The 25625-nt window shown below is 42.2% G+C and overlaps 2 protein-coding genes and 1 pseudogene across 5 annotated transcripts; 2 read left to right on the forward strand and 1 right to left on the reverse strand.

Annotated features, from left to right (window-relative positions):
• Positions 1-1151: 1151 nt before the first annotated feature.
• zc3h11a (zinc finger CCCH-type containing 11A) lies at positions 1152-12627 on the forward strand. Of its 4 annotated transcripts, XM_035151573.2 has the most exons (18): positions 1172-1266; positions 1535-1608; positions 2754-2826; positions 3221-3358; positions 3475-3594; positions 4896-5019; positions 5107-5289; positions 5433-5498; positions 5604-5777; positions 6041-6118; positions 6241-6339; positions 6527-6589; positions 6708-7217; positions 7372-7430; positions 7520-7943; positions 8304-8476; positions 8801-8988; positions 11282-12627. In XM_035151573.2, exons 4-18 carry the CDS (start codon positions 3305-3307, stop codon positions 11499-11501), a joined length of 2535 nt encoding a protein of 844 aa, XP_035007464.2. In that variant the 5' UTR covers positions 1172-1266; positions 1535-1608; positions 2754-2826; positions 3221-3304; the 3' UTR covers positions 11502-12627. The 4 variants fall into 4 exon arrangements, with proteins under 4 accessions (XP_035007463.2, XP_035007465.2, XP_035007466.2 ...); XM_035151572.2 differs by lacking the exon at positions 1535-1608 and having other exon boundaries at positions 1152-1266; XM_035151574.2 differs by having other exon boundaries at positions 1157-2826; positions 7375-7430.
• A 622-nt stretch (positions 12628-13249) lies between these two features.
• On the reverse strand, positions 13250-18828 carry LOC124851550 (annotated as a pseudogene).
• Positions 18829-21752: 2924 nt separating this feature from the next.
• On the forward strand, positions 21753-25033 carry LOC118105489 (zinc finger protein 235). Its single transcript, XM_035153334.1, has 2 exons — positions 21753-22071; positions 23347-25033. The coding sequence occupies exons 1-2, from the start codon at positions 21885-21887 to the stop codon at positions 24102-24104; spliced, it is 945 nt and encodes a 314-aa protein (XP_035009225.1). The 5' UTR covers positions 21753-21884; the 3' UTR covers positions 24105-25033.
• The last annotated feature ends 592 nt before the right edge of the window (positions 25034-25625 follow it).

Raw genomic sequence — 25625 nt, forward strand, 5'->3', positions numbered from 1 at the left:
TCTACTACGGGATATTAGTTCTATTATTTATTTTTGATTAATCAATCTGTAAATTGTAGGGATTTTATTGTCATGGGATGAACACCTTCAGACATATCATCTCGTTTTCAATGTGCTCCCAAACATTTATAAACAAAACAGTGCGGGGGACAATAATACAGAACACAAAAGTTACAAAAACAAACAACAACAACAAACAAGAAAACAAAGTAAGGACAGAAAAATCAAATGAAAAGGTTACAACCTTAGACTACACACAATCTAAACAGAGGAACAGGATCACTCGATAAACAAATAAGGACAGAAGGAAATACAAGAAGTCATTGAACAGTGACATCATTACTGAAAACATACGCAATTGTTTTAAGATGAGAAAGCAATTAATTTTTGAATAAACTAAATGACGACAGAGAACGGAAGTTTAAAGGTAACTTATCCCAACCAGAATGAGCCTGAAATATGAATGCCTTTTTAATCTGAATACAGAGGTTTGAGTAATTAGTTTTGGAATGAACAAAAAATGGTTTAGACAATAATGAAAGTTAAAGTTAATGCATTTGAAAATAAATTGGAAGCTATGAAATTAATGTATTATGGCACCTGATGTGTCTAACATTGAGCAATGGCGCGTAAAGAAAGAACAATCAAGTATAAATTGAGGGGATTAAGTGTTTTTAGAGACATTTAATTCAACTAATTATGATGACAAGATTTGTTACAGCAGCAGTTCTGTGTTTTCTGGGATGAATATGTTTAGACAGCATTTATCTTTGGTGAATTGCAAATCTTGGATAATATGTTGGAAGCACTGTTTGGTTTTTGTAATACAGTACAATTTGCATGTATGTATGTAACCCTGCCCACAACACGTGAAAGGTCGCATTCAGGTACATCGACCAGATAAAAAGAAGCTCATACTCATATTTCTGAATGCTTTAAGGACATCAGTGTGACTCTTAGTGTTAGTGCTTCTCTTGTACATGTAATTACTTATGGCTACTTAATTATACCAACAAACAATAAACGCAACATATACCATATATATATATATATATATATATGCACACTGAGTGATGTATTATTGTACATGCAGAATTTACAGTATTTCCACTCGACCTGAACGCAACACACTGAGTGGCCCGTGCTCGCCTAGTATCCTGCAGTCGCCATTTTGTTTAGTCTGTGTCCGGCTGCTACAGAAAACGAAGAGGGACGGCTTCTCTCCTACATCACACAACTTTTAATATCTTTTTAAATCTGAAACCGGTAATTAACACCACATGTTGACACAATACATTTCTGGTACATGGTAGTGTTTAAATGTCGAACGTGTGTACGAGGTTAATTATCAAATAAAAACTGTTAACATTTAGCTAACGCTAGCAATAAGGTCGCGAGGTGGTTTAGGTAGGCCTCTGTTCAGCGTAAATAACCTTAAACCACATGAACATACACTCATAAAGTTTAAACGTAGAAAGTCGTTATCTCGTTACACGTTATCTCGTCAACACATTGTCTATCGTTTACCGGATAGTTCATTTCCTTGGCTGCTGGGAACCGCTTGTAGATCGTCTCAGGTAGCTTTGGGCTGCTTACTATTGTTCCACAGTAAGTATGTTAATGTTGTTTTGACTGTCTTGGTTTTTCAGTTATTCATCATACGTGTCTTGGACCGACACAGAAGGTGCCCTGTCACTTGCTTTCCCACAAAACTTCGATTCTGGTCAGCAGCCTCAAATATTTTTGCGTTAAAACTTGCGTTAATGTCACCGGCATAAGTGATTTTCGAGGTAGCAGCTTGGATAGCTGTTAGTTTGACTCTTATTTCAGTTGAAATGCTTTATCGTCACTCAGAGTGCTTTCTATCTATTACTCAGATGGGCGGCAGACGTGTTGTTCAAGCTGGTCGTCAGTGTCGAACAAGGCCCTCCATGTCTCGAGTAAATACACAACCCAACTGCTGTGGACTCATTGTAAATGTAATTGTCCTTAATTCTGGATTAGATACATGAAATCAATCAACACATAATCATGGGTTGAGATTTTAGCCAGTCTGTTCCACGACCTGGTTCCCTTTTATAGCTGTATCCTAGTTTGCCCTACAGTCTTTTATTGAAAGAATATTTGTGTCGTCGTGTTGCTGTGTATCTCTTTGTGGAAATGTCAAATTCATTTGTTCTTCTGCACAAATGTCTGTCTCCTAATAACTTATTTTCAGTTCCCTGGGGAGTGTTTTTGATTGGTTTGTAGGTTTAAATTCATCCTCTCCGCCCTTTGTTGGGATCCCTGGATATGGATAGCTTGACTCCCCCATCAGAATTCATTGGCGGAAGATTTTTTTTCTTCAGCACTGATTACCTACACCTGATAATATCTAGAAGCTTGAGTATCTTGCCCATTTTTTTCTGCTGCCATCATCAAATGCCACCAAATCCAAGATGAAGCTGAGGATTTTTTTCCCATCTACCCACATTTGGCCCCTTTTTGCCACACCAGTTAAAGCCGTTTGGATCAAGTTCTTTCTTTTGTGGCTGTCCATGTTCCCCCATTTATTTCTTTTAATTAGTTACACCAATTAATAAAAACAATGTTACAAATATCACCAAAGGACTCTATTGCATCCACCATCAGTAATAGTTAGCAGTCTGGCGGAGATAAAGATGTCTCAGAGGAGGGATATCGTAGGAAGACAAGTGTCTCTGGGCGATCCAACCCCCTTTTCCTCTTATCTCATGGATCAAGTGTTCCTTCAGGACTCCATATCCTCACGGAGACACCCCACCAGCAGTGCGCTCAAGAGGGAGGAAAACTTCTCAGCCACCTCAGGTAAACAGGGCATCATGCTAAAACTGTGCTCAACAGCTTTTTAGTACGAAATATCCCCAGTTTAAGATAGAACTATTCCTGGGCATCTGAATAAAAATTTCCTGAAAGGTGAATTTAATTATCTAAATGCTAAAAAACAACAACACTTTTTTGGGTCGCAGTTTGCTTTTCACGCATGCACAAACCAGCTGGTCACAAACCGCTTGTCCCTCGGGAGATATTTGGGTTGGTTTTGTTTTAGTTTTTTCATTTTAGCTTCTGTTGCGTGTTAGAAGCGGCATTAACCCCCCCAGTCGCTCGCTGTGTTCTCACATCGACTTTCTGCGGACTTAATGCTCGGGGGACAGGTGGAGAAAGTGTCTTTCTGATGTGTTACTGTGCTCTTGGTTGTCAGGGAGAGTCCTGTCAGTCCTGAAGAGAACCATCCACCGCGTTTAAAGTTTGAAGTCTTAAGTTGGAGACGCATACCAGCATTACTATGACCAACCATGGAGATGACTGCTACTTCTTTTACTATTCCACCTGCACTAAAGTAAGCAAAGTTTGAGCGCAAAGATCACACATATTGTAAATGCATAATGTAACCAGTTGGAATGTGACTGGTGGGCTGAAGGAGTGTGATCTTTATACCTTTCACTTATGCTTCAGGGAGACAGCTGCCCCTTCAGACACTGTGAGGCCGCAATGGGCAATGAAACAGTCTGCAATCTGTGGCAGGAAGGACGCTGCTTTCGGACCATCTGCAAGTTTCGACACATGGAAATCACAGTAAGTACAATTTTAACATAATGAATGAAATCCTTTATTGTCATTGCACAAGATAATACAACGAAATTCTAAATCAATGCACACTATATCAATGAGCCAAGAGCTGCTATGTGCAGGAAATCTCCCTCAGGCTTTGCTCCCACCATACTTCTTGTTTGGTATAATCAAAGTGTCTGGAAGCCCCAACATTCAAATTTGACTCAAAACAAGGTCATTTGTTGTTTTATTACGTCTGAAGAAGAAGTCACCAGTTACTTCGATGAATGAATTTATATTTTTCGGTGAACTATCCCTTTAATGTCCATTACCTGGATAGAAAAACATTCCCCATAAACTTTGTCCAGGAGCTCCACTCCAGCCTCTGGAGTTGTTGGGAGGAACACTTAAAGGTTCAGTGTGTACGATTTTAGGTGAAAGGGATCTATTGGCAGAAATTGAATATAAAATAATCCAAATGATCTTTTCACAATCGTGGAATCATCTGAATTGTACAAATTGTTGTTTTCTTTACCCTAGAATGGGCCCTTTTATATTTAAATACTTTATATTTACATCTGGAGTCCTCTCTACTGAGGCTGCGATGTTTTCAACAAAACACCCTTTTGAGTTTTTATAACAACTGAAGGCTACCACAGGTTCTCTTTCATGTTTGGAAGGGGAAGGTGATGTGAGGGGTATTCAACTGCAACATGAAACTTCCCCCTAGATGTCACTAAATTATACACACTGAACCTCACAATCACACAAGTAGCTTTTCAGTTCACTACACTACAATGAACTAGGGCTGCACGATATATCGAAAATCGATCGTGATATCAACGTGCGTGATAGATGTATATTAAGAGAATAGTGAGAAAAGAGAGAATTTGAAAACCGAGATTTGACGAAACGAAGTGGCTCCTTATCATCCCAATTTTTAAACAATGTTCTAGCATGTCGCATGTTTTCCTAATATCATGCAGCCCTAGAGTACAGTATAATCATGTTTTGTCTGACAATAAATCTAACATCTACAGTGCATCTAAATGCTTTCCCCCAGCAATTGGATATATTCACTTTCACTGACCGGTTAACTTAAACATGACCAGTGAACATTTTATCAACTGATCATCAGTGAAAATTGAAATTCAGATCCTTAGCAATCCTGAAAAAACAAACAAACGTTGTCTAACCTTCCATTGAATTCAATTGTGCTGTTGCATGCATTAGGGCAGTTTAATAGACAAAAGAGAAATGATAGAGATATGATCAGCCCATGTCCACCATGCATGCTTATACATATATCATGTGCATCAAAACAGAAAAACAGAAAGGAGATACCTTGCTATTGGGAGAAACAGCCTGCCGGCTGCCAGAAATCACACTGTGCCTTCCTCCATGAAAGGCCCCGCTACATAGAGGGCATCTTTTTCCCACCTGATAAAGGTGAGTGGACTTCCTTCACACAAAGTTAAAATACATTTTACATCCACTTGTGAGAGGCACTGATGATAATCCTTGTAATTCTCCCAGGTCTGAGCAAGAATGAGGAGCAGCCACTTGAGGAAACAGTTCTCCCACCAACTGTCCCTCTTGCAACTGCAGCCAACCCCCAGCTCAGAGGGGTCATTAAGACCGAAAGTCAGGAGCCAGTACCAAGCCCCACTCACCCACCAGTGGTGATCAATCCTGCAGATGATGATGAGGATGAAGATGGTGAGCTAGATTTGATCTCGAATTTCCTTCCTTGCCTCTTGCTTCTTTCTCTCTTTTCTTAGAATTTTGTTTAAACATACTTGCCTCAAATTGAGACACATTATTCCCTGTAGTCTTAAGCATGTGTATCTTAATATTTCCAGACCTTTTCTCAGAGGAGGGAGATGATGGCAGGGCCGGCTCTTCTCATCGAAAGCTACCCAAATTAGGTGAGACTGAGCCACACACATAAAACTTGGATACAAACGTTGCTGCCAATTCTGTAATATTATCAAATTCAGGGTGTTTTCTGATAAGATTTTGTAACTTGGCAGATGACTCACTGAATTTTGGAGTTAGCACCCTGGAGGAGATCAGACTCAGGAAGGCTCTGAAGACCAGCATGAAGAGAGCCGGTTACCCCATCCAGAGTTCTGATACCTTGGCCAACGGAGAGAAAGAAAACATCCAGTCATTATGTCGTCCAGCCCTCTATGAGGCCAGAGATGGTAAAAAGCAGTTCTTCTGAGGGACTTACGAGTCTCTTACTTTGCTCTGTTTCTCATCTGATGATGAGTTGAAACAGGCACTAAACACACTAAAATATCTGCTCTGGATGTTCGCTGCATGAAAACTCAAAATAAATGATCATGTTAAACAGATAACAATTTCAAATGAACTGAAAGCATATTACCAATACCTTCACTCCTAAATGAGAAGTCAAGCCATTATCATCCCGTTCTCAACCAGTATGTTGTTCCTTTTAACCTAGGCCAATTTGTCTTTGAAGAAACTGGGAGATCAAGAGGCAGTGTGGCTGAAAGGCTCGGAAGGAAGATGCCAACTATCAGTAAATTTGCACTCTTGTTACAACTCATCACAATATTTTGAGCTTACCAATAGAATTGAGGTGCTACTGCAAATTATATTAATGGTAACAATACAGAATCTCATGAGTTCTCCCTGCTGTAGATGAAAAAAGTGGAGGCGGTGTCCAGCTGAAAAGGAGTCTGGCTGAACGTCTGGGCAGAGTTGTGGATGAGGAAGAGCCATTAATGTCCCCACAGAAAGGCGAGTATCATGAAATATCAAAAGTAGAGGTTCTTTCTCTGCATCATCTGCAGCATTTTATTTGAAATCATATTAGTCAGAAGGAGGGAAGAGTTGTAACTGTAAAATGTGTATATAAACAGGTTGTGCTTTGATGGGCCCCGAATTAATGTCTTTTTAAACTACTTTCTTTTTTCCTTTTCTCCAGTTTTTAAGCCTATTAAGGAAAGACTTGGATCAACAACTGCTCTTGTTGCACTCACTGACCCAGGTAAGAAATCAGAAGAATATTGAATGTTACCTTGATGTTGTCCATTATTTTGTTTTGAATTAATAATCATGCACATTGAGTAAAATATTGTATCTTGTGCCCGGATTTTTCCCAACAGCTGAGACCAACACAGAATCTAAGAAAGCTCATGAGCAGATACGCATCAAAACTCTGGAGGAGATCAAACAGGAGAAGGCAGCAATGTCTAAGAGCCAGAACGATAGTCCTTCTATTGTGGGTCCAGAGAGCACCAAAACCAATAAAGGTGTTAAGCGAGCCATCAGTGTTAAAGATGACTCAATTCGCAGTGTCAAAACGTTCTCAGAGATCCTTCCAGCCAAGAAGACAAGGAAGGAGGAGCAGAACCCCAGCCCAAAAAAGGCAAAGCACACTGTGGAGAAACCCCCAGGCAAGAGCCAAGCACAGCCGAATGCAGCTGGGCCCTGTCCTGAGGCTACAAACATAGAGGAAGTTCGAGTAAAGACCCTGGAGGAGATCCGCAGGGAGAAGGCAGCAAAGATACAGGCTCAACAGGGTATGCAGGCTGAAAACAAGAGGAGCACTGATACTAAGGAAAATGGTGAAAAGATTCCTTGCCTACTGCGTATCAACGAACCAGCTCTCCAAAGTAAGACAGCAAGACAATTTATATAGTTCTCTGTATATTGGCTCAAGGGCTGTTGTACTGTTGTAAATGTCTTTCAGATTAAATTACATTTTCAATATGCTGATCTTCATCTTGCATACAGTGTATTTAAACGTGATCTTTCTGTTCATATCAGCAGGCAGCATCACAACACAGAACAGAGCTGAAGTTACAGCTCAAACTGCTGCTCCTGAGGTACAGTCGGGAAGACACTGCAGTATTGGCTTTTGTTGCTTGTTCACCTCTTGACTGCTGTAGATAGTAATTTTCCTGTGTCTTTCTAGACCAGCCCTGCCAAGACCTACAACGTCAAGGTCAAGACCTTCGAGGAGATCATGCGCGAGAAGCGCCTCCGCAGGCAGGAAATGGAGGAGCAGGACAAAACCTCAGCTGAAGCAAGTGATTTGATCCCCCTCAAATCCAAGGCTGCATCACCTCTCAACAGCACTACTTCTCCTGGTGCAAGAGTTGCAGCTGTGACCTCAGTCCCTGTTAAGCAGAGCTCTTCACCAAGGGCGTGTGAGTCTAAGTCACAGATTCCCAGAAACTCCAGGGAGGTCTCAGACAAAAACTCAAGGAACTCCACAGCACCGCCACCAGCCAAGCAGTCCAGAGCAGCTCCTCATGAACCTGCAGAGTTCCTGGCCACTGATAAAACACTGAGCAATAATCAGAAGAAATCCCCAGAACGCACTCGAGATGCCAAAGGTAGCTCACCTCTTTTGCAACCCACATTTCTATTGGAGTGCTAAGGAAACTCTTCAAAGAAAACTCTTCTAAGCAGGAAATACTAAAGGCTCGAACAACTTACTACCATCTCTGCACTTATAGGCACTTGAGTGACCATGTCATTGTTAGTATTCTACAGACACCTGTTATCTAAAATTTTATGTAAATGATAAAAACCCAGTTTTTGATTTGGAGGGGGTTGGGGATTTCATGAAACCTGATAGAACTGGTATTCAAACAGGATTTATTTTTAAAAGTATCAAGTGAGTGTCTAGTTCAGAATAGATGACGCACCCAGTTGTTTCATGTATTATCCTTAAAACTTCTGTTCCTTTTTAGTGAGGCCCAAACTGAATGTGAAGCCATCTGTCATGAAGCCTGCAGTGCAGGTGAAACCAGGCCAGAAGAGGAGGGGAACAGAGCGATCTGCTGTGGCTGCTGTGAAACCTCTGAACAGTAGCTGCACAGAGGTGGAGGAGCCACTGCAAGAGACAGTATGCCAAGATGGACAAGTAGGTTCAACACACAGTGTTCATGATATGACTGGGACAGGTGCCAAAATCTTGAACCATTTCTGTATATTGCATTTGTTTTTATATCATGAGTATATTTTGTGTCCTTAACATTTTAAGTATTTCTACTCAACAAGTCCTAAAGATGTTGACATGTCCCTGTTGGTTACCCAGTTCTCTGATGTATCTGGTGCCGTCTTATAATCTGCCTGCAATTAATAGATTTGTCATCTAAGCTAAAGTATAAAGAAAAAACAGCAAAGTGGGATGGAGAATCTAAACAATCTAGTGCTGTGAATGATCTTCAGTGACTTGTGTTACCAGGTGTTACCATCCTCCAGTGCTGCTGTTCCCCCCAGTCCCAGCACCCTGCTGGACTGCCTGGACTGCAGCTCCAGCCCTCTGAGAGAGGAGCTCCAGACTGTCCCTGTTTTCAATGAGAGTCTGAGCCAGGAAACGAAGCCCATCTTCAGTATTAATACTTCCAGAGAGACCGGTGCACTCCCCCAAAGGTAAATGTCCACAGGGTTTTAAACATTAACTTAAAACATGATCATTGACTTGTTGGTAATATCAGACTTCACAAAGGAAATGTCTGCAGGCTGGCGTGGACATGTTTAAACTTGGTTTACCATTATAGTTTTCCACTACGTTCACTTTATAGCAGTGGCCCACTGCTTCAGTATTGGGGCAGACTCACATTATAGGTCCGGTCACCTTTTAGTCCCAATCCCATTTCACCCCTTCCCCTCCATTTTGCGTCTAGGGGTAGTGTGTCCCGATCTTTGTTGGGATGGAGAGGTAGGGGCAAGTGTTCGGGCTGTACAACCCCACCAAATAATTTCCCAGAATGCCTTGCGAATCACTGGAAAGATGGGAGAGGAGCTCACAAATGTAGTATTTTCTCCATTAATAAGGATTAAAAAATTGCGATAATAATTATAATATTGTAGTCTAATATAGTTTCAATGTATTATTGTAATTTGTTTCTCAACATTTAAAAAAATTGCTACCTTTAACATGCTAGCAATTTTTTTTTTTTGCATGATAATCCCCTATTTTTTACAGAATTTCATGTTGCCCCCCTTTTTTTGAAGATGCACTTGATTTAACCAGCATATAGCAGCGATGTTACTTAACTGCTCCTCTGATGACAATGCATCCTGGATGGGTTGCCTACAAACTACTGCTAGTAGTCTGAAGCTGTGTGCTTTTGATTTATATTTGAAATAATGCCGAGCAGCCAAGCTTTAAATTTCCATTGGATAAAGGGCAAATGTCATTGATCATCATCTGCATTAGCATAGATGTTCATATCCAGTACTTGAAGTTTACTTTGTGTTTGTTTGTTTTGCTCAAGAATTTATGAGGCATTAAACATACCATGCGCATGCAGTTAACCTGCCTCCCACAACAAACTGCACAGCCAGGACATCAGGGTTAAAGTGATCAGAACAATCCAGATTCATGAACCGACACCATTGATTAATTACTAAATAAATGTGATTGTGTAGAGCATACACACACATCCAGGCTGCAGACAAGAGAAAAGTTCTTCCTGCAAATTATTGCACACTGTGATGTTCCTTTTAACTTTATAGTTGCAGAAGAAGCAACACCCTGCTTATCTAGGAATATATTGATTCATCAGGTTATTATAAAGATCAGTTCTACATGTGAGGGATTAGAAAAGAGCAGAGGAGCAAAATCTCTTGTTGACCAGCGCAGGGTAATGCGCCTCAATGCAGTGGTGTTGCCAAGGGGGTCCAGAAAGGGCTACCCTGATACAGTAAAGGCTTTTATCAGAGTATTCAGAGTCTTGGGTGCACCACACAAATCTAAACTGAATGACTGACTGTCAAATCAAATTGCAGAACATCAAAATAACTGAAGGTATATTGACGAGTGGGGGGGCGGAGGGCACTGACCTCTGTGACAGACTGACTTTTTTAATTGAAAAACCTTACTTTGTAAATTACAGCAAACTTGTAATAGCAGTCTCTAATACTTTTTGAATAACTGGTTGACTGTTGTATTCATTTATGAAAAAGCAGCCATGTGCAGTGATGTAGAAAAATGTACGTTATTCAAGTCAGATGGCTGCCCACATTGAGTCTAGTTCTGCTAGAGGTTACTTCAAGTTAATGAGGGAGTTTTTTTTCTCCACAGTCGCCAAAGTGCTTCCTCGTCGTGGGAACTGTTGGGTTTCTTTGTTTTGACGATGTGATACATTGAGATTCAGATGTGAAGATTCACACCTCTAACTCAAACATTTAATAACTTCTCAAGTCTCATGAAGAGGAACCAGTCCAAATAGCCTTTCATACGTCATCTTAATTAGAGTCATATGAATATTGTACAAATCCCCGGCCATTTAAGGTTTTGTAGCTTCTTGAACAAGGAGATGATCACAGAACAGTCTGAATGACAGGCGCTCAGAGGTCCAGTAAAAAACACTGAGGCCTCCCAATGCAATGGCTCACTGGGACTTGTCCTGGTCCACTGAGCAGTCAAGGCATGTGGGTGGTGCGTGTGTTGTAAGCTGGTTGTCAGCGTGAATCTTATTTAATGTAAGCTATTTATTTTGTTCTACTTTTCATCTTACATCTTTCACCTTCCTCTTCTTGCCTTGGCCTGATGACTTCACTTCCTGAATGCATTGTTTCAAATTAAAAGCTCTCAGCAGAGTTGGGTAACTGATTTCATGACATTGCTACACTAGAGTGGCAAAATGTTTAAAGTAGAAACACTGCTGCAGCATTGTCGGTCATTAAATAAATAACAAGTCCCTTTTTTATGTGTCAGCCCAGTCCTGAAGACCCCCATTCAGCCCAAGGCACGGAGACAAAGCGCAGTTGTATCCCGCACCCCCTCCACCTCCAGCGTTGCTCTGTCCACCTCAGCCGTGGACGACTTCGAGGACCTGATAAACGAATTCACTGACGACCATCTGGAGGACGATGTGGACCCGGGCATCGGAGAGGACGACCTGCTGCAGGAACTGTCAGAGATGATTGACAGCTGAGGGTTCCATCTAAAACAATCACCACTACACCCCAATTTCTCATCCACAACCATGGCTTTCTATTTACAAGAAGTGAAGACCATCATATCTACTACGGATCATTTTTGTTTAATTTTTTTTTAGCTTTTATGTTCAAGATTTTTCATCCTGTCAGATACAAATATTTTGCCCGTATGATCCTCTTATAGCCCAGGAGCTTATTCTGCAGGGCTTTGGTTTTCTTTATCATGTCGGTTTAGGATCAGTGTGATCAGTGTTTAGGATCAGGGCCTGCAACATGTCCAGGCCCTGAGAAGAAATCCTGAGAGAGGCTCTGGTTCTGTTAGTAAACATCCTGAGATTGTCAAAAATCTCTGGATATTGTTATGTGAAGTAATATTGGTATACCGATTATGCAAAGGGAATAGCGAGCGGAATTAAAGAAATAATCAAGACTGCTGCACTTAATAATAGACTGTCGCCGACTAACTTTTCATTCTGTTGTTTATGTTTGGAAGAGAATGTTGCTGCTCAGCTCGTTCCAAGATTACGACAATAAATGTTTTATTTTGATAATGACGACCCTGTCAACAAAGCAATAAAGGTCAGTCCCTGAGAAATTATGTTTTCCAGAAGTAGTTGTTAACATGAGTATCTTATCCATCAGTTTAATGTGCTTTATATACTTTTCCACTCAGATCTTATGGAATGCACCTTCTGCCTGTGACTGTCCCGACCTAAGTCTTTTTTAAATATTTTTTTTTTGTATAATGTATGTATACTTTTTAACCAGATCTTTTATCCGGTGGGTAAACTTTAAAAAGACTAGTCTGGGATCAACTTAAACTCGCTTTCTTGTCTTTGTTAAGGAACACCTCAGGGACTGTTTCTGATTTTGTATGCTCTTCATATGATTCACAAACACTGTATTTCATTTCAACAATGCTGTCTTTAGTTGTATTTTTTGTGTATGTTTTTTTTTTTTCCCGCTATTGTGTAAGCATTGGTTTATGAGTGGTCTGAGCCGAGATCATTGTCATTTTTTTGTCTTTATGTTTGCGTTGTCCTGACCTGTTTCCTCATGCTTACTGTTCAGAGTGACTTGTACAAATTGCTGTGTAAATAAAATAATGCTTTTAATGACCAACTTGATCAATAGCTTATCAATTAATATACAATTCAGCTAATACTATGTGCCAGGGTTGGGACCTACATCAGATGTTGATTCATACAAGAAAAGATGTGTAACCTCATGTTTCAGTTTAGCTCTTAATTAACATAACCATTTCCTCAATTCCACACAACTCAATGGGATAAGGTACTGTAAAGAAGATGAAATTAAAATGAGAAAGAAATGCTGTGAACAGAATATTCAGGACAACCCAACGAGGCTGAAAAGAACCAACTGCAGAATCTGGAATCATCACGAAGTGTAATCTTGCCTCAAGTAGTTCCAAAAAAACTCACTGTTGGATTAGCCTGCATTTGTTATCTCACTGCACATAATAGACTGATTGTAAATATACTGCTTCAATGAATTAAGGGAACACTTCAATCTTGATGAACGAATTATTCAAGTCGAAAATCTTTAGTGATGTACATTGTATAATTTGTTCCGAATAAAATTACACAACGGTCAATGGAAACCAAAATCATCAACCCATTGATGGCTGGATTCAAAACCACCCTGAAAATCTAAGTAAAAATTTTAAATTACAGGCTGACCCAACTCATAATGTGACTCAGTAGTGTGTATGGCCTCTGGGTGCCTATATGAACTCCCGACAATGTCTGGGCCTGATGATTGGGTAGATGGTGTCCTGGGGGATCTCCTCCCAGACTTGAATCTGTGAGCCCTGGGACAGTCTGTGGTGGTACTTAGCGGCGTCAGATACACTGATCGGAACGTCCCACAGGCGCTCAATTGGATATAGGTCAGGGAAACGTGAAGGCCAGTCAATGGCATCAAGGCCTTCGTCATGTAGGAACTGCATACGCACTCTGGCCACATGAGGCCAGGCATTGTCCTGCACCAGGAGTAACCCAGGGCCCACTGCACCAGCGTAAGGTCTGACAATCGCTCTGAGGATTTTATTCTGGTACCTAACAGCAGTCAGGGTACCATTGGCTATGACATGGAGTTCTGTGCAACCCTCCAAGGATATGCCTTCCCAGACCATCACTGACTCACTGCCAAACCGTTCACCACGGCGTCTCCAGACTATTTCACACCTGTCACATGTGCTCAGTGAGAACCTGCTCTCACCTGTGAAGAAGCTGGGGGCCAGTGGCAGACCTGTTCTCTGGTGAATGCCAGTCGAACTGCACGATGCTGGGCTGTGAGCACAGGTCCCACTAGAGGATGTCGGGCCCTCATGCCACAAGCATGGAGTCTGTTTCTGACAGTTTGATCAGAAACATGCACATCTGTAGCCTGCTGGAAGTCATTTTGTGGAGCTCTGGCAGTGCTCCTCCTGTTCCTCTTCACACAAAGGAGCAGATACCGGTCCTGCTGCTGGGTTGATGCCCTTCTACGGCCCTGTCCAGCTCTCCTTGTGTAACAGCTGGTCTCCTGGTATCTCCTCCATGCTCTTGAGACTGTGCTAGGAGACACAAACCTTCTTGAGACCGCATGTATGGATGTGCCATCCTGGAGGAGCTGGACTACCTGTGCAACCTGATTGAGCTGCAGGTACCGCCTCATGCTACCAGTAGTGACAAGGACACTAGCAGAACACAAAACGAGTCTTGTTTTTTTTTTTGCTTTTGCCTCTCCATTGCACCTGTTGTCACTTTCATTTGCAGCAAAGCAGGGGAAATTGATTCATAATCATTTGTGGTTTATAAATGGACAGATTGATAAATTGTGACGATTAAGTGTTCATAACACAGTATCCTTTGTCATGGCTCTTATTTGCCATGATGCTTTTCAGCGATGTGTGTGTTTGGTTCAGCCTGACCATGACCTGACAGGCATACAGTGAGAAAGAACCGCCCTGAAGGACAGTCTAGTGTCAATTTATGTTACTTAGTGTTAACTTCTTTCATCAAAGAAAAAATCTTGCCAATTTCTGCCAAGATATTTATTTATTTACATTTCTGGATTACTTTCTTGTAAACCATCAAAGAGGGATGTGGGGAGAAAGTTTTATAAGCACTGTTTTCAGCAGTTTTACTGTCGTGTGGGTAGTGGAGTTAATAACAATGAAATAATTTAACTAAATTTGGTAAATGACTGTAATTGGATTTTTTCCCAATTTGTGTGTAGTTGATTATTTCAAATTCAAACACAATTAAAAATGATCTGATTCATACAGTCCTGCTCACCATTATTGGCACCCCTTCATTTTTTGCATAACCTGTACAATATCTTCAGAAATAAATGGAAATGTACCAAATTTATATCATCAGGATCTTTTAATTGGAGGTCCAAAGTAATTTAACAAAGAAAATTGTTTTTTCAACTTGCATATTGTAATTTCAAAGAAGAAACAGAAAAAACATCATGTGCAGCAATAACGGCACCCCTCTTTAATATTTGGTTGCACACCCTTTGGCAGTGATGACAGCCTCCAAACGTTTCTTGTAGCCATCTATAAGCTTCTTGCACTTCTCAGCTGGTATTTTCTCCCACTCTTCCTTTGCAATTTGTTCAAGCTCTTGAATGTTTGCAGGGTTCTTTTCCCCAATAGCAGATTTCAGCTCACCCCAAAGATTTTCAATCGGATTGAGATCAGGACTCATTGCTGGCCATTTTAAAACAGTCCATTTTTTCCTTTTCAACCATTCCTGCGTGCTTTTGGATGTGTGCTTTGGGTCTTTGTCTTGCTGGAGGACCCATGATCTTCGACTCAAACCAAGTTTTCTTACACTGGGTAGGACATTTCGCTCTAAAATCTCTTGATAATTCTCTGATTTCATGATTCCTGTGATACGGCCAAGGCCTCCAGTACCAGATGCAGCAAAGCAGCCCCACAGCATTATGGATCCTCCACCATGCTTAACTGTTGGTAGAGTGTTCTTTTCCTTGTAGGCTTCATTGCGCCGTCTGTAAACAAACTGTTGGTGTGCATTGCCAAAAAGCTCTATTTTTGTTTCATCTGTCCACAGAACATTTTCCCAGAAGGACTGTCCAGGTACTCTTTGGCAAAGATCAGTCGTTCCTTTTTATGTCTTTTCCTCAGCAATGGTGTCTTCCTTGGCCCTCCGCCCATAAAGCCCTGTTTGGTTTAGTGTGCGGCGTATGGTACTTGTTGAAACCATGACCCCAGACTGTTCCAGGTTGGCCTTCAGGTCTTTGGATGTTTGACGTGGTGTTTTTTCCACCATTCGCACCAACCTTCGAAGACTTCTCTCATCAATTTTTCTCTTCCCCCCCACGTCCAGGGAGGTTCTTGACAGTTCCATGCTTGGCAAACTTCTTAATAACATTACGCACTGTTGAAACAGGGCTACCCAGGTCTTTGGAGATGGCCTTATACCCTTTGGAGGTCTTGTGTATGCTAATAATAGCCCTTCTGATGTCCTCAGACAGCTCCTTTGTCTTCACCATTGTGACAAAGGAACAGGGAATAACAGGTGGCTTTTTAAAACACGGAAGTCATCATTCATGGCTAATTAATGTCACATGGGCACAGACAATTTATCACAGGTGATTCTCATTTGTGATTTACCACAGGTGAGTCATAATGTGTTTCCATACTGATTTACAGCAAAGGGTGCCAATATCAGTGACACAGCAAGCTTTAAGTTTTTCTATTTCCCCCCCATTGTTTATTGTTTTAAATTGTTGTTTATCATTTGCTCTTTTGTATCAAACACGAATTCTCTATCGAAAAAAGTTGTTTCCCTTGATTCATTTTTTTCAGGAGATATTCCACATTATGTACTTAAACTTCTTGGGTGCCAATAATGGTGAGCAGGACTGTATATCAGTCATGCAGTACATAGCCACAGTAGGCGTTGTTGATGACGATCTTTACCATAGGTGGAATAATACATCAGATTCTATGAAGGACAAACACCAGTCAAATAGGGACACAGGGCATTTATTTTAATGACAAGGTTAACTAACTCTAACTGTAAATGTACATTTTACACAGCCTTATGTTGGTAAATACACAATGAGATGTAGAACTAGTAACTCATAATTATTACTCTGATTAACTGGAGTTGCTGCTGTTATTTTGAATAACATCATTACATCTACAAGTATCACTATTATTATGGTCATTATTATAACAACCAGTCTGACAGTGCATAAATACAGTCACACAACCATCACAGCTATTATTGAGTTTATAATGTTGAGTACATATATATATTTATTTAGTAGTTGCTATTATTATTATTATTATTATTATTATTATTATTATTATTATTACTTGACAGACACTTTGTTTCATTGTTTGCTTTCTAAATGGTACAATAAACAACACAAAGTTGCAGTACTCGCCGGGACCTTGAACTCTGGATTTTGATCTTTTTCCCAGCATAACATCCCTTTCTTAGGAGCCTCTTGAGCTATGAGTCTCAGTTTTATGTTTCCCTTTTTTTCCTTCACAAATAGCCTGAGATAATGTATGCAGTGATTTGGTGCTATATAAATAAAATAAAATTGAATTGAAGTGAATTGAATCAACAATTGGCGCCTATTTATTTGTGAAAGGCAAAAGGTATGACTATCAGTGATGTGACCACTGGGTAATGTTTTTCATTATTATATAAAATTAATTAGTTATTATTAGAACTTTCTTAAAGATGGTTTAATAACCCTTGTGTTGTCCCTGCTTCCCCCGGCTGTTGGCCCCCTCACATAGCCCACCCCATATTAGGACGCACACGTAGGGCAATAGACAAGTCACGGTGTGAGTTTTAAAGTCCTTTTTCCTGGGGCATATCTGACACCTCTTCCTCTTACTCGCCCCTAGCGGGGCTGCTGCTATGGCTATGGAGGAAGCCGGACGCTCGGGTCGAGCGTCGTAGTCAAGAGCTCTCTGTGCGGCGGCGGCGGCGGCGGCTTTTACAGCCTTCACAACCGCGGCGGACGCGTCCATGCGGGGGATGCGCCCTTCGTGCGATGAACGGAGTCACGAGAGCCTTTCCCAGCTGCTCTAGGAACACCCTCCGCTTGTTCCGCTTGCCCGGCATCCAGTCTGGGTTGATCTCTCTCCATATCACAGGCGTTGTAGGAAGAGACGTCGAGAATGTTGTGAAAGATGACCAGGGGCCAGCGCGGTCATCCTCCTGCAACTGAATGCCCGATCACCTTGTCTAGGTTGTCCACGCCACCTTTGTTGCGGTTGTAGTCCAGGACGATGACCGGTTTCCCGTCCTCGCGGTCGTTGATGTTGGCCTCGGTGTGCCGTGTGCTCAGGAGCACCACATTCCTGTTTTTCTTTGGGATGTAGGACACAAGAGTGGCGGTGGACGTGAATGCGAACTTGGATGAGAACACCTCTCTTCCCTTGACCGCGAGCAGCCCGGTCGGGAGCTCGGGCTTGTTCTTCCGAACCGTGCCGACCACGGTGAGCTTCCTCTCCAGGAGCTGCCGCACGAGTTCGTAGGAGGTGAAGTAATTGTCACACGTGACGTTACAACCATGCAGTCCCTCCGTTACATCGAGCACTACCCGCAACCCCTGGTTCCGTTCTGGGCGTCCGCCGCTCGGCTTTCCGGTGTACACTTGCATCTTCCAAGCGTAGCTTGATTTCGCATCGCAGGCCACCCACGACTTGATCCCGTATTTCGCCGGCTTGCTGGGCATGTACTGACGGAACGGACACCGGCCTAGGGAGAAAAACAGGAGGAGAAGAGATGAGAGGAGATGAGATGAGGACGAGGACTAGCAGCCGCTATCTACATAACATAACATAACATAACATAACATAATATAAAAAAAAAAAAGACTAACCTCTGAACGGAACCAGTTGCTCGTCCACAGTCACTTCGGGCCCCGGGTTGTAGAGGTGCAGTAGCTCTCGCACGGCCGCCAATTTGTCCGTGGCTCGCCTCGTGCGCCTTGTCTCGCGGTCGTCAAGCGCAGCAGTCTGGAGTACGTGTGGAAGAGTTTTAGGGGCATCGTGGCACGAAATATCGCCCGGCCGCTCTCGGTGTCCCACAGGCTGGCGGCGGCCTCGCCCCGGGACCTGTACACGCCCGCTAAGATCAGCAACCCTACGTAGGTGCGCAGGTCGGTCTCGTCCATCCCTTTCCATTCGTCGCCGTATTTTCGTCGACCCTCCCGATTCGTCATCTCCAGGATGATGTTCTCTACCGTCGGTGTGATGAACAGGCGGAACGTCGAGGCTAGGTCACCGGTGCGGGACGTCGCATGGATCGTGGGGCCCCAGGGGACCCCGCTTTGAGCCGCAGCAGAGGAGGAGGAAGAGGAGGAGGAGGAGGAGGAGGAGCAGTGGCCCTCCTCTCGGCCGTACGCCCTCGAGGACCATGTTATTTCCCCGTTTCTTGACGGGAAGGTCTCTCTTACCATCCATGGTGGTGGTGGTGGTGTCGCCTTGGTCTTGTCCTTCTTCTTCTTCTTCTTCCAAGGATGAAGAATCTACAGAAGCATCACCCACTGGGTCGTAGTCTTCGTCACCGTCGTCGTCGCCGTCGTCTCCATCCTCTCCGTCCTCTCTGTCTTCTTCTCGGTCTGCTTTTCTGTCTGCTTCTCGGTCTGCTTCTCCATCTCCTTGTCCGTCCGCTTCTCGGTCTGGCTCTTTCGCGTCCTCTTCGGGTTCAGAGGATGGTTGCTGGGAGAATAGCTGTTGGAGAACCTGTTCTCTGGTGAAACGCTCCTGACGTGACATCGTGCCATGGTCCGTGAGAGAGTGGCACACTGAGACTTATATGTGGGTCTAATGTACCCCCCTTGATTTCAATTGGAACCAGGTGTTGGTCTAAATGACCCCACAGAGCACCACAGCGCCCTCTCTGGGGGTCTAAATGACCCCCCAGGAGAATCGAGAATGACAATCCATTGGTCTCAATTACCCCAGGAGAATTGGATAATGACAATCCTTGGGTCACCCTAACCCTAACCCTGACCGGCCAGGGCTTGCGTATGATCACACGCACGCACTCACGCACGCACACACACACACACACACACACAGACACACACACACACTCTGGGTCAATCCGATCCAGGAACAACACGAGGGATAAAGAACCAATTTTTGCTTAGGTTCTTTAAAGCACCTTTTATGGTGCCTCAAATAACTATTTTTGGATGGTTCTTTGAGGCCCCTGTTGAGTTTCTTTTAAGAACTGTTTGAAGAAATGGTTCTTAACAGTGCCTCTTGCTAAAAGGTTCTTTGTGGAACTAAAAATGGGTTAGGATACTCTGAGGAACCACTTTTGGTTCCAGTTAGCACCTTTTTTCCTGTGAGTAATGGCTTAAGCTGAGTTTGGTTTTGAAAGATCTACATTTATGTTTAGAAAACTTCCATAATGGCTGCATACAGTGAGGGAGAAATTCCATGTCCCTGTTTTCAACCACAACAACAAAATGGATTGCGTTGACAGTCAGGGTGGATCAATCTCCCTGGACTGGAGTTACATGTTCTTCCAGAAAGAGTGCACTGATTCACACTGAAAAACCACATGTTCCAAAACTTTCAATTCCCCTATCACAAAACTAATTTTATTTCCTTTTAAAAATCCTGATTGTATCTTACTAATTATGGACAAAGTACCTTCCTTCAGTTTAGCAGCAATAACTCCAGAGAGTAATTTGTTGTCAGTGTTGCAGATTCTATTGTCTTTATGGTCTGTATTTGTGGTCTGTATTTATATAGCCCTTTTCTAGTCTTGGTGGCCACTCAAAGTGCTTTACAGTACAGTATTGTTTTTTTAAAACCAGATTTAGGGATCAAGATCAAGGTGATTAAACCTTGTTTCATAGATTACATGTCATTAGTTCTTTCCCCAATATACAATATTTTAGATTTGAATTATAGATTTCTAACATCCTTCCAACAGAACTCGTAAAAATGGTCAGTAAACCAGTCAGTTCCTGGAGCTTTGTTTGAGACCATCTTCAGAACAACTGAATCTAAATCCTCAATCCTCAGCACTGTCTCACATAGATCTTTAAAGGAGTCCTTGCTACATAAGACATCGTCCTGGACTTATTAAAAAGGATATCTGCATCTACTGAATAGTAATTTGACAAATACAATTTGGAGTAGAATATAAAATCCTATCTTTTTATATTCCTAAAATCTTTACATTCCACCCAGTCTATCAATAGACTTGTAACTGAGTTTCTCTGCTGTATCCTCCTGCTGCAATCCACTTCGCTTGTGATCTTTAAAAAAAACCAGCTGTTTCAAGTTAAAGATCATTTAGCTGGATTTTTTTTATTCCATGAATCTATTTCTATCTTGATTATCCATATCAGATTCATTGCAGCACTGACTTATTTCCTGTAAGATTACTCTCATGTTCCCTCCTTTTCCTGTTAAGTTCCTTGCAAACCTTTATGTTGAATACTCTAATTCTAAATTTAGGAAATTCCCATTTGCCATTATTGCCTTTGATTGATTTATCACGTTCAACTTCATCAATTCTCTAATCTTAGTACAGTACACCTCCTGTGGGTTTAAACCATGTTTAACTTGTAACCCCTGGTCTTAAGTTTCTCCATACATCTGGTAAATTGTTGTCTGTCATCAAACCTCCCACTATGTCATTATATTGAGGCTTTACTCATCTAAGAGGCCACCTATCTTCCCATTTATCATTTGTCATGATCCAGTCACCTCCTTCTAGAAAGTAATCAGGAGGGTATAGGACACTTTAGGATCTGAAATCACATCAGGTGAATTTTCCATAGGTCTTTTGTTTAGGCTGTTGTTATTATGACCAGAAATTAGCTATTATCTGAAATAGACTTTTAATACAACCAGTGACCACCTCCTTCAGCTGTGAGTCATCATTTTCCCAGGGCATCTGTTGCCACACCTCCAGTGAGAGACATGTCTGAATAATTGTATGTCTCCTTACAGTTGCATCCACACCAGCAGAATAAATCTCATGTAAAAAAAAAAAAAAAAGTTTAATTCCCTAACACTTAATGAACTAAACGAAATTTCACCACGGAACATTGACATTGACAAAAAGAAACAAAATTGGAATCTGCAAATAAGTAATGTGATATGAGCCCACTCAGTTTTTAGATCGAGCTTCATGAAGTATTTCCCACTACATCGTGGTCACTGCGCTTGTGAGTGAAGTGTACTTCTCGAGGCAGCGCTGTGCACTGTGCGGTGCTGTGTAGTCTCCCGTCCAGACGGGGGCGTGGCAGCCGGAGTGTCGGGACCACGCAGGAGCCGGTGTTTCCTGGAGAGTGGATGTAAACAGAAGGACGTCCCCTCTGGAGACAGCAGCGCTGCAAACATGAGCGGACTGGAGCCGTTGACCGTGTTTGTGAACGACAGGCTGACAGCGGTGGGTGAGGAGATCCTCCGCGCCGTCAGAGACGCGGTGGTGGAGTACCAGAGTGAAATCCTCCGCTCCAAGCAGGAGAACGAGCGGCTCCGACGCCTCCTCAACGTCGCCGTCCAGCGGCTGCTGCTGCAGCCAGGTGAGCGCCCGCTGAGCTGTCATCGGTGTGCTCTGAACACGAGGCCACGTCCCATTCAACACGCATCCCTTCTAATGGAGCTCTGATCACGGCTTCAATGAGTGTGGTGGCCCTGTGTCGTATCCTGTGTCATTAGAGTAACATAAGATGGAATCATCTCTCAGGAACTAACCTCACAGACTCACTGGTTCTGGTCACCACATATCTTAGTAATGAATATGTTAAGGGCTCACTCCTGATTCAGTATGAACAAGTCTTGTCCTACATTAAAATGGCATTGTGGAATATTCTTAAACAACATGGGGTTTACATTAATCGCTGTAGTTACATTATACCAACACCAGCCTTTAAATCATGAAGCAGTGGAGAAATCAGCACAGAACAAATACACTGACAATGCAGAATTACTTCTCGTAGCAATACAGAACAGATATAAGGACCTAGCACATTAAGATAATCATCCTGCCAAAAATAAATCTTGATATATGGTGCAATAGTCTATGTAAATGGGTATTTTGGCGTGTAATTTAAATAAGCAACATTAACATAAATATTGGGATCCAGCTTTGATTTGAAAATTACACTTTTCACAAAAAGTGTTTATATGGAAATGTTATTTAAAGGTAAATAGTCTTTTAAAAATCTAGTGGGAATAGGACCTAAAAGATGATGGTTTAGATGAAGAAACTGTTCAACCCAGCTCAGAGAGATCTACGGGAGCGAAGCAGTTGAAATATAGATCAGGTGCTATTGATTCTAAGGTTATTGTACTGGACAATGCATCTGTGCCAATGAAGGGGGTGATGACTTGTTTTCCTTCTATTGGTGATGAATCTCTGATTCACTAATTTCTCTTTCTGATGGCATCAGTGTTGAGGGTTTTGTACACAGTGAGGCTGCTGCAGCATCAGCGTCGTGTGTGGGACTAAAGTTGAGATAACTGACCTTCATTGTATTGACACATGGCAATGTGTCAATAACAAAGGAGGTGGACATTTTCCTTTGAATTATCTCTCATGAAACTAAATAGAAAAACAGTTGTGAACTGCTGAGAGAACTGAAAGAGCAGCAGGATCATGTAAAAGCTGAAGTAAAACCTTATGGTCAGACCACAGAGCCAAGGTATGATACGTTTTACCTGAAGAAATGAATCTGATAGTTGGGGAACTGAATGTTTTTGATGATCGTCCCTGCAGGTCAGGGTGAGACATTCCTAGAAGAGACAGTGATATTTTCATTCAGAACCACCTGACTGTGATGTTGGTCACCTTTCAGAACCTCACACTCTCCAGCCCAGAGAAGATGGTCAGCCCTGTGAGTGGAGGAGCACTGTGGAGCTGCTGCCACAAGTTAAAGAAGAACCAAACATCACAAGCTCAGATGAGGGGAACTGTCATCATGCTGAGCCAATACAAAGGTCATGTCCTCCATCAGCTGAGACTGTCTCCCCACCTCCACTAACATCCCAGGAGATAAAGGCAGAGAGTGACAGAGAGGGCGACAGGAAGCACCAGCCAGACAACAGTTTAGCCCCCTCTCTGACTGTTCACCCAAACTGCAGAGTGGCTCAGAGTGATTCTTGTTCCAGTACTGCAAAGAGTCACAGGACTCAGAAAGCAGACCAGCAGGTGAAAGGCTTACTCCGCTCAAATGCAAAACAGAGTTCTCACATCCTGCAGATGAAAAGCGTGAGATCCCTGAAGCCTCCTCTGTCTCGCTCTTCTCACCCAAGCCAAAGCATCCAGAGGTGGCACAGCTGTAAAGAGTGTGGAAAGGGCTTCAGCTTTGCCTGCCAGCTGGAGGTCCACATGCGCTGGCACACCAAGGAGAAGCCATACAGCTGTGCAGTGTGCCGGAAGAGCTTTACCACGGTCAGCATGCTGAAGAGGCACCACCGCATCCACACCGGAGAGAAGCCCTTCCGCTGCCATGTCTGCGGGAAATGTTTCAACCAGTCGGCACACCTCAACACCCACTTCAGGCTTCACACCAGAGAGAGGGCCAGCTGGAGACAAGCACCACACCCCAAGTGAAGTCAGATTAACAGGGAATGAATCTGTTCACTGTAAGATTCTGGAAATGTCCAGCTTTCAGCTTCAGACAGTGTACAATAATGGTTTGTGTCTTGTTGTGCAATAAAGCACTGTATATAAAGATTTATGATTTATTCTGTTGTTTATCTCATCACCACCAAATGTGTTAGAAAGGACAGATTTGTGCAACATTTTACTGACCTGTTTCAAAACTAAGATGCTTCGATAGAACCAACAAGGCGATTCACAGGAGCAGAGACATGATGAAGACAGTTGGAAACTTAAGTGAGCACTGCCAGAGCTGGAACTGGAAAACTAAATGGCAAACATTTCATCATTATAACTGTATTAGTTAAAGAAAGTCACATTATCTGAGTGAGTTAAGTCACCTCTACCAGGAATAACATTCATTTTTGTGAAGCTAAACCTAATAGGCAACTTCTATTGTGTGAAAATAGAATGAAAATGAAAAGGGGATGTTTGTGATTTTTTTACATGATGTTTTGTGTTGACTTTCATCAGACAGAACCTGGTATTCCATATTCTGAATTTAAAAGTTGCTGCCTTTATTTGAAGCACTATCCGTAAGACTTGGTCATTGCGACAGTTTGTCATGTCCACCAAGATGTGATAATATGATAACGCTGACATCTGCCGGAGGTTCACTGTTACTGGCACTTGGGAAAACAAAGTAGAAAATGACTTCCTCTCTAATAAGCTTCCTCTCTGTATAAACATGAAGTATATCCTGTTATCTTAGCTCAGTGTTACTTTGTGCAGTGGTCAGTTAATAACTGACTGTGGTACACAACCAAACTTGAAATCCTATATGAGTGGCGGATGAATCAGTCAGTAAATCAATAAAACGTTTTTTTGTGTTTCTGATTTTTGATTGCACCTAATAAATTGCTATTTTGGCCACAATATCATATGGTGTACTTACAGTTTCTGCCTGCTTTGGGTGGAAATACAGCAGCTTGATGTATATTTAAATTGAATAACATTGTAACATGAGCTGGATGATACAGTTCAGACTGTTGGCAGCTGCTTGATCTTCTCTCACATCATGGTTCTCATTCATGTTTATATCCTATAATGTTGTTGTCCTGATTGACCACACTTTAAATCCACCCTGTACAGTAGACACAGCTGTTGCATGCATGTCTGCCCTGGAAACGGATCTTCTTCTCTGTGGCTCTCCATGAGGTTTGTCCCTTTTTTTTCTTTTTTATAAAGTTTTTCCCTATCCAATTCTTGGGTCTGAGGCCAGAGGATGTTGTGATGCTGCACAGATTGTTAAGCCCCTGGAGATGAATATGTCATTTTTGATATAGGGAAATATAAATACAATTTGACTTGACCTGACTGAAAATATTTCTAGAGTTACACAGATTGTGTTCTTTAGGCTCACATTCTGAAGCTCTAAAATAATGGATAATACATTAAAGTGTCAAGTCTCAGCTTTAATTTGAGCAATACTTCAATACAGAAAGAACCATGTGGGAGAAAACTGCTGAGGCT

Source organism: Hippoglossus stenolepis, chromosome 3 (genome assembly GCF_022539355.2).
Source record: "Hippoglossus stenolepis isolate QCI-W04-F060 chromosome 3, HSTE1.2, whole genome shotgun sequence".
Lineage (NCBI taxonomy): Eukaryota > Metazoa > Chordata > Actinopteri > Pleuronectiformes > Pleuronectidae > Hippoglossus > Hippoglossus stenolepis.

Bases quoted from the DNA above. Each gene is read 5' to 3' on its own strand.
- zc3h11a (XM_035151572.2), top strand. From the start codon at position 3,305: ATGACCAACCATGGAGATGACTGCTACTTCTTTTACTATTCCACCTGC. The intron at 7,944-8,303 runs GTAGCTCACCTC...GTTCCTTTTTAG, and splicing joins ACGCACTCGAGATGCCAAAG to TGAGGCCCAAACTGAATGTG. The intron at 8,477-8,800 runs GTAGGTTCAACA...TTGTGTTACCAG, and splicing joins CAGTATGCCAAGATGGACAA to GTGTTACCATCCTCCAGTGC.
- LOC118105489 (XM_035153334.1), top strand. From the start codon at position 21,885: ATGAGCGGACTGGAGCCGTTGACCGTGTTTGTGAACGACAGGCTGACA. The intron at 22,072-23,346 runs GTGAGCGCCCGC...GTCACCTTTCAG, and splicing joins GCGGCTGCTGCTGCAGCCAG to AACCTCACACTCTCCAGCCC.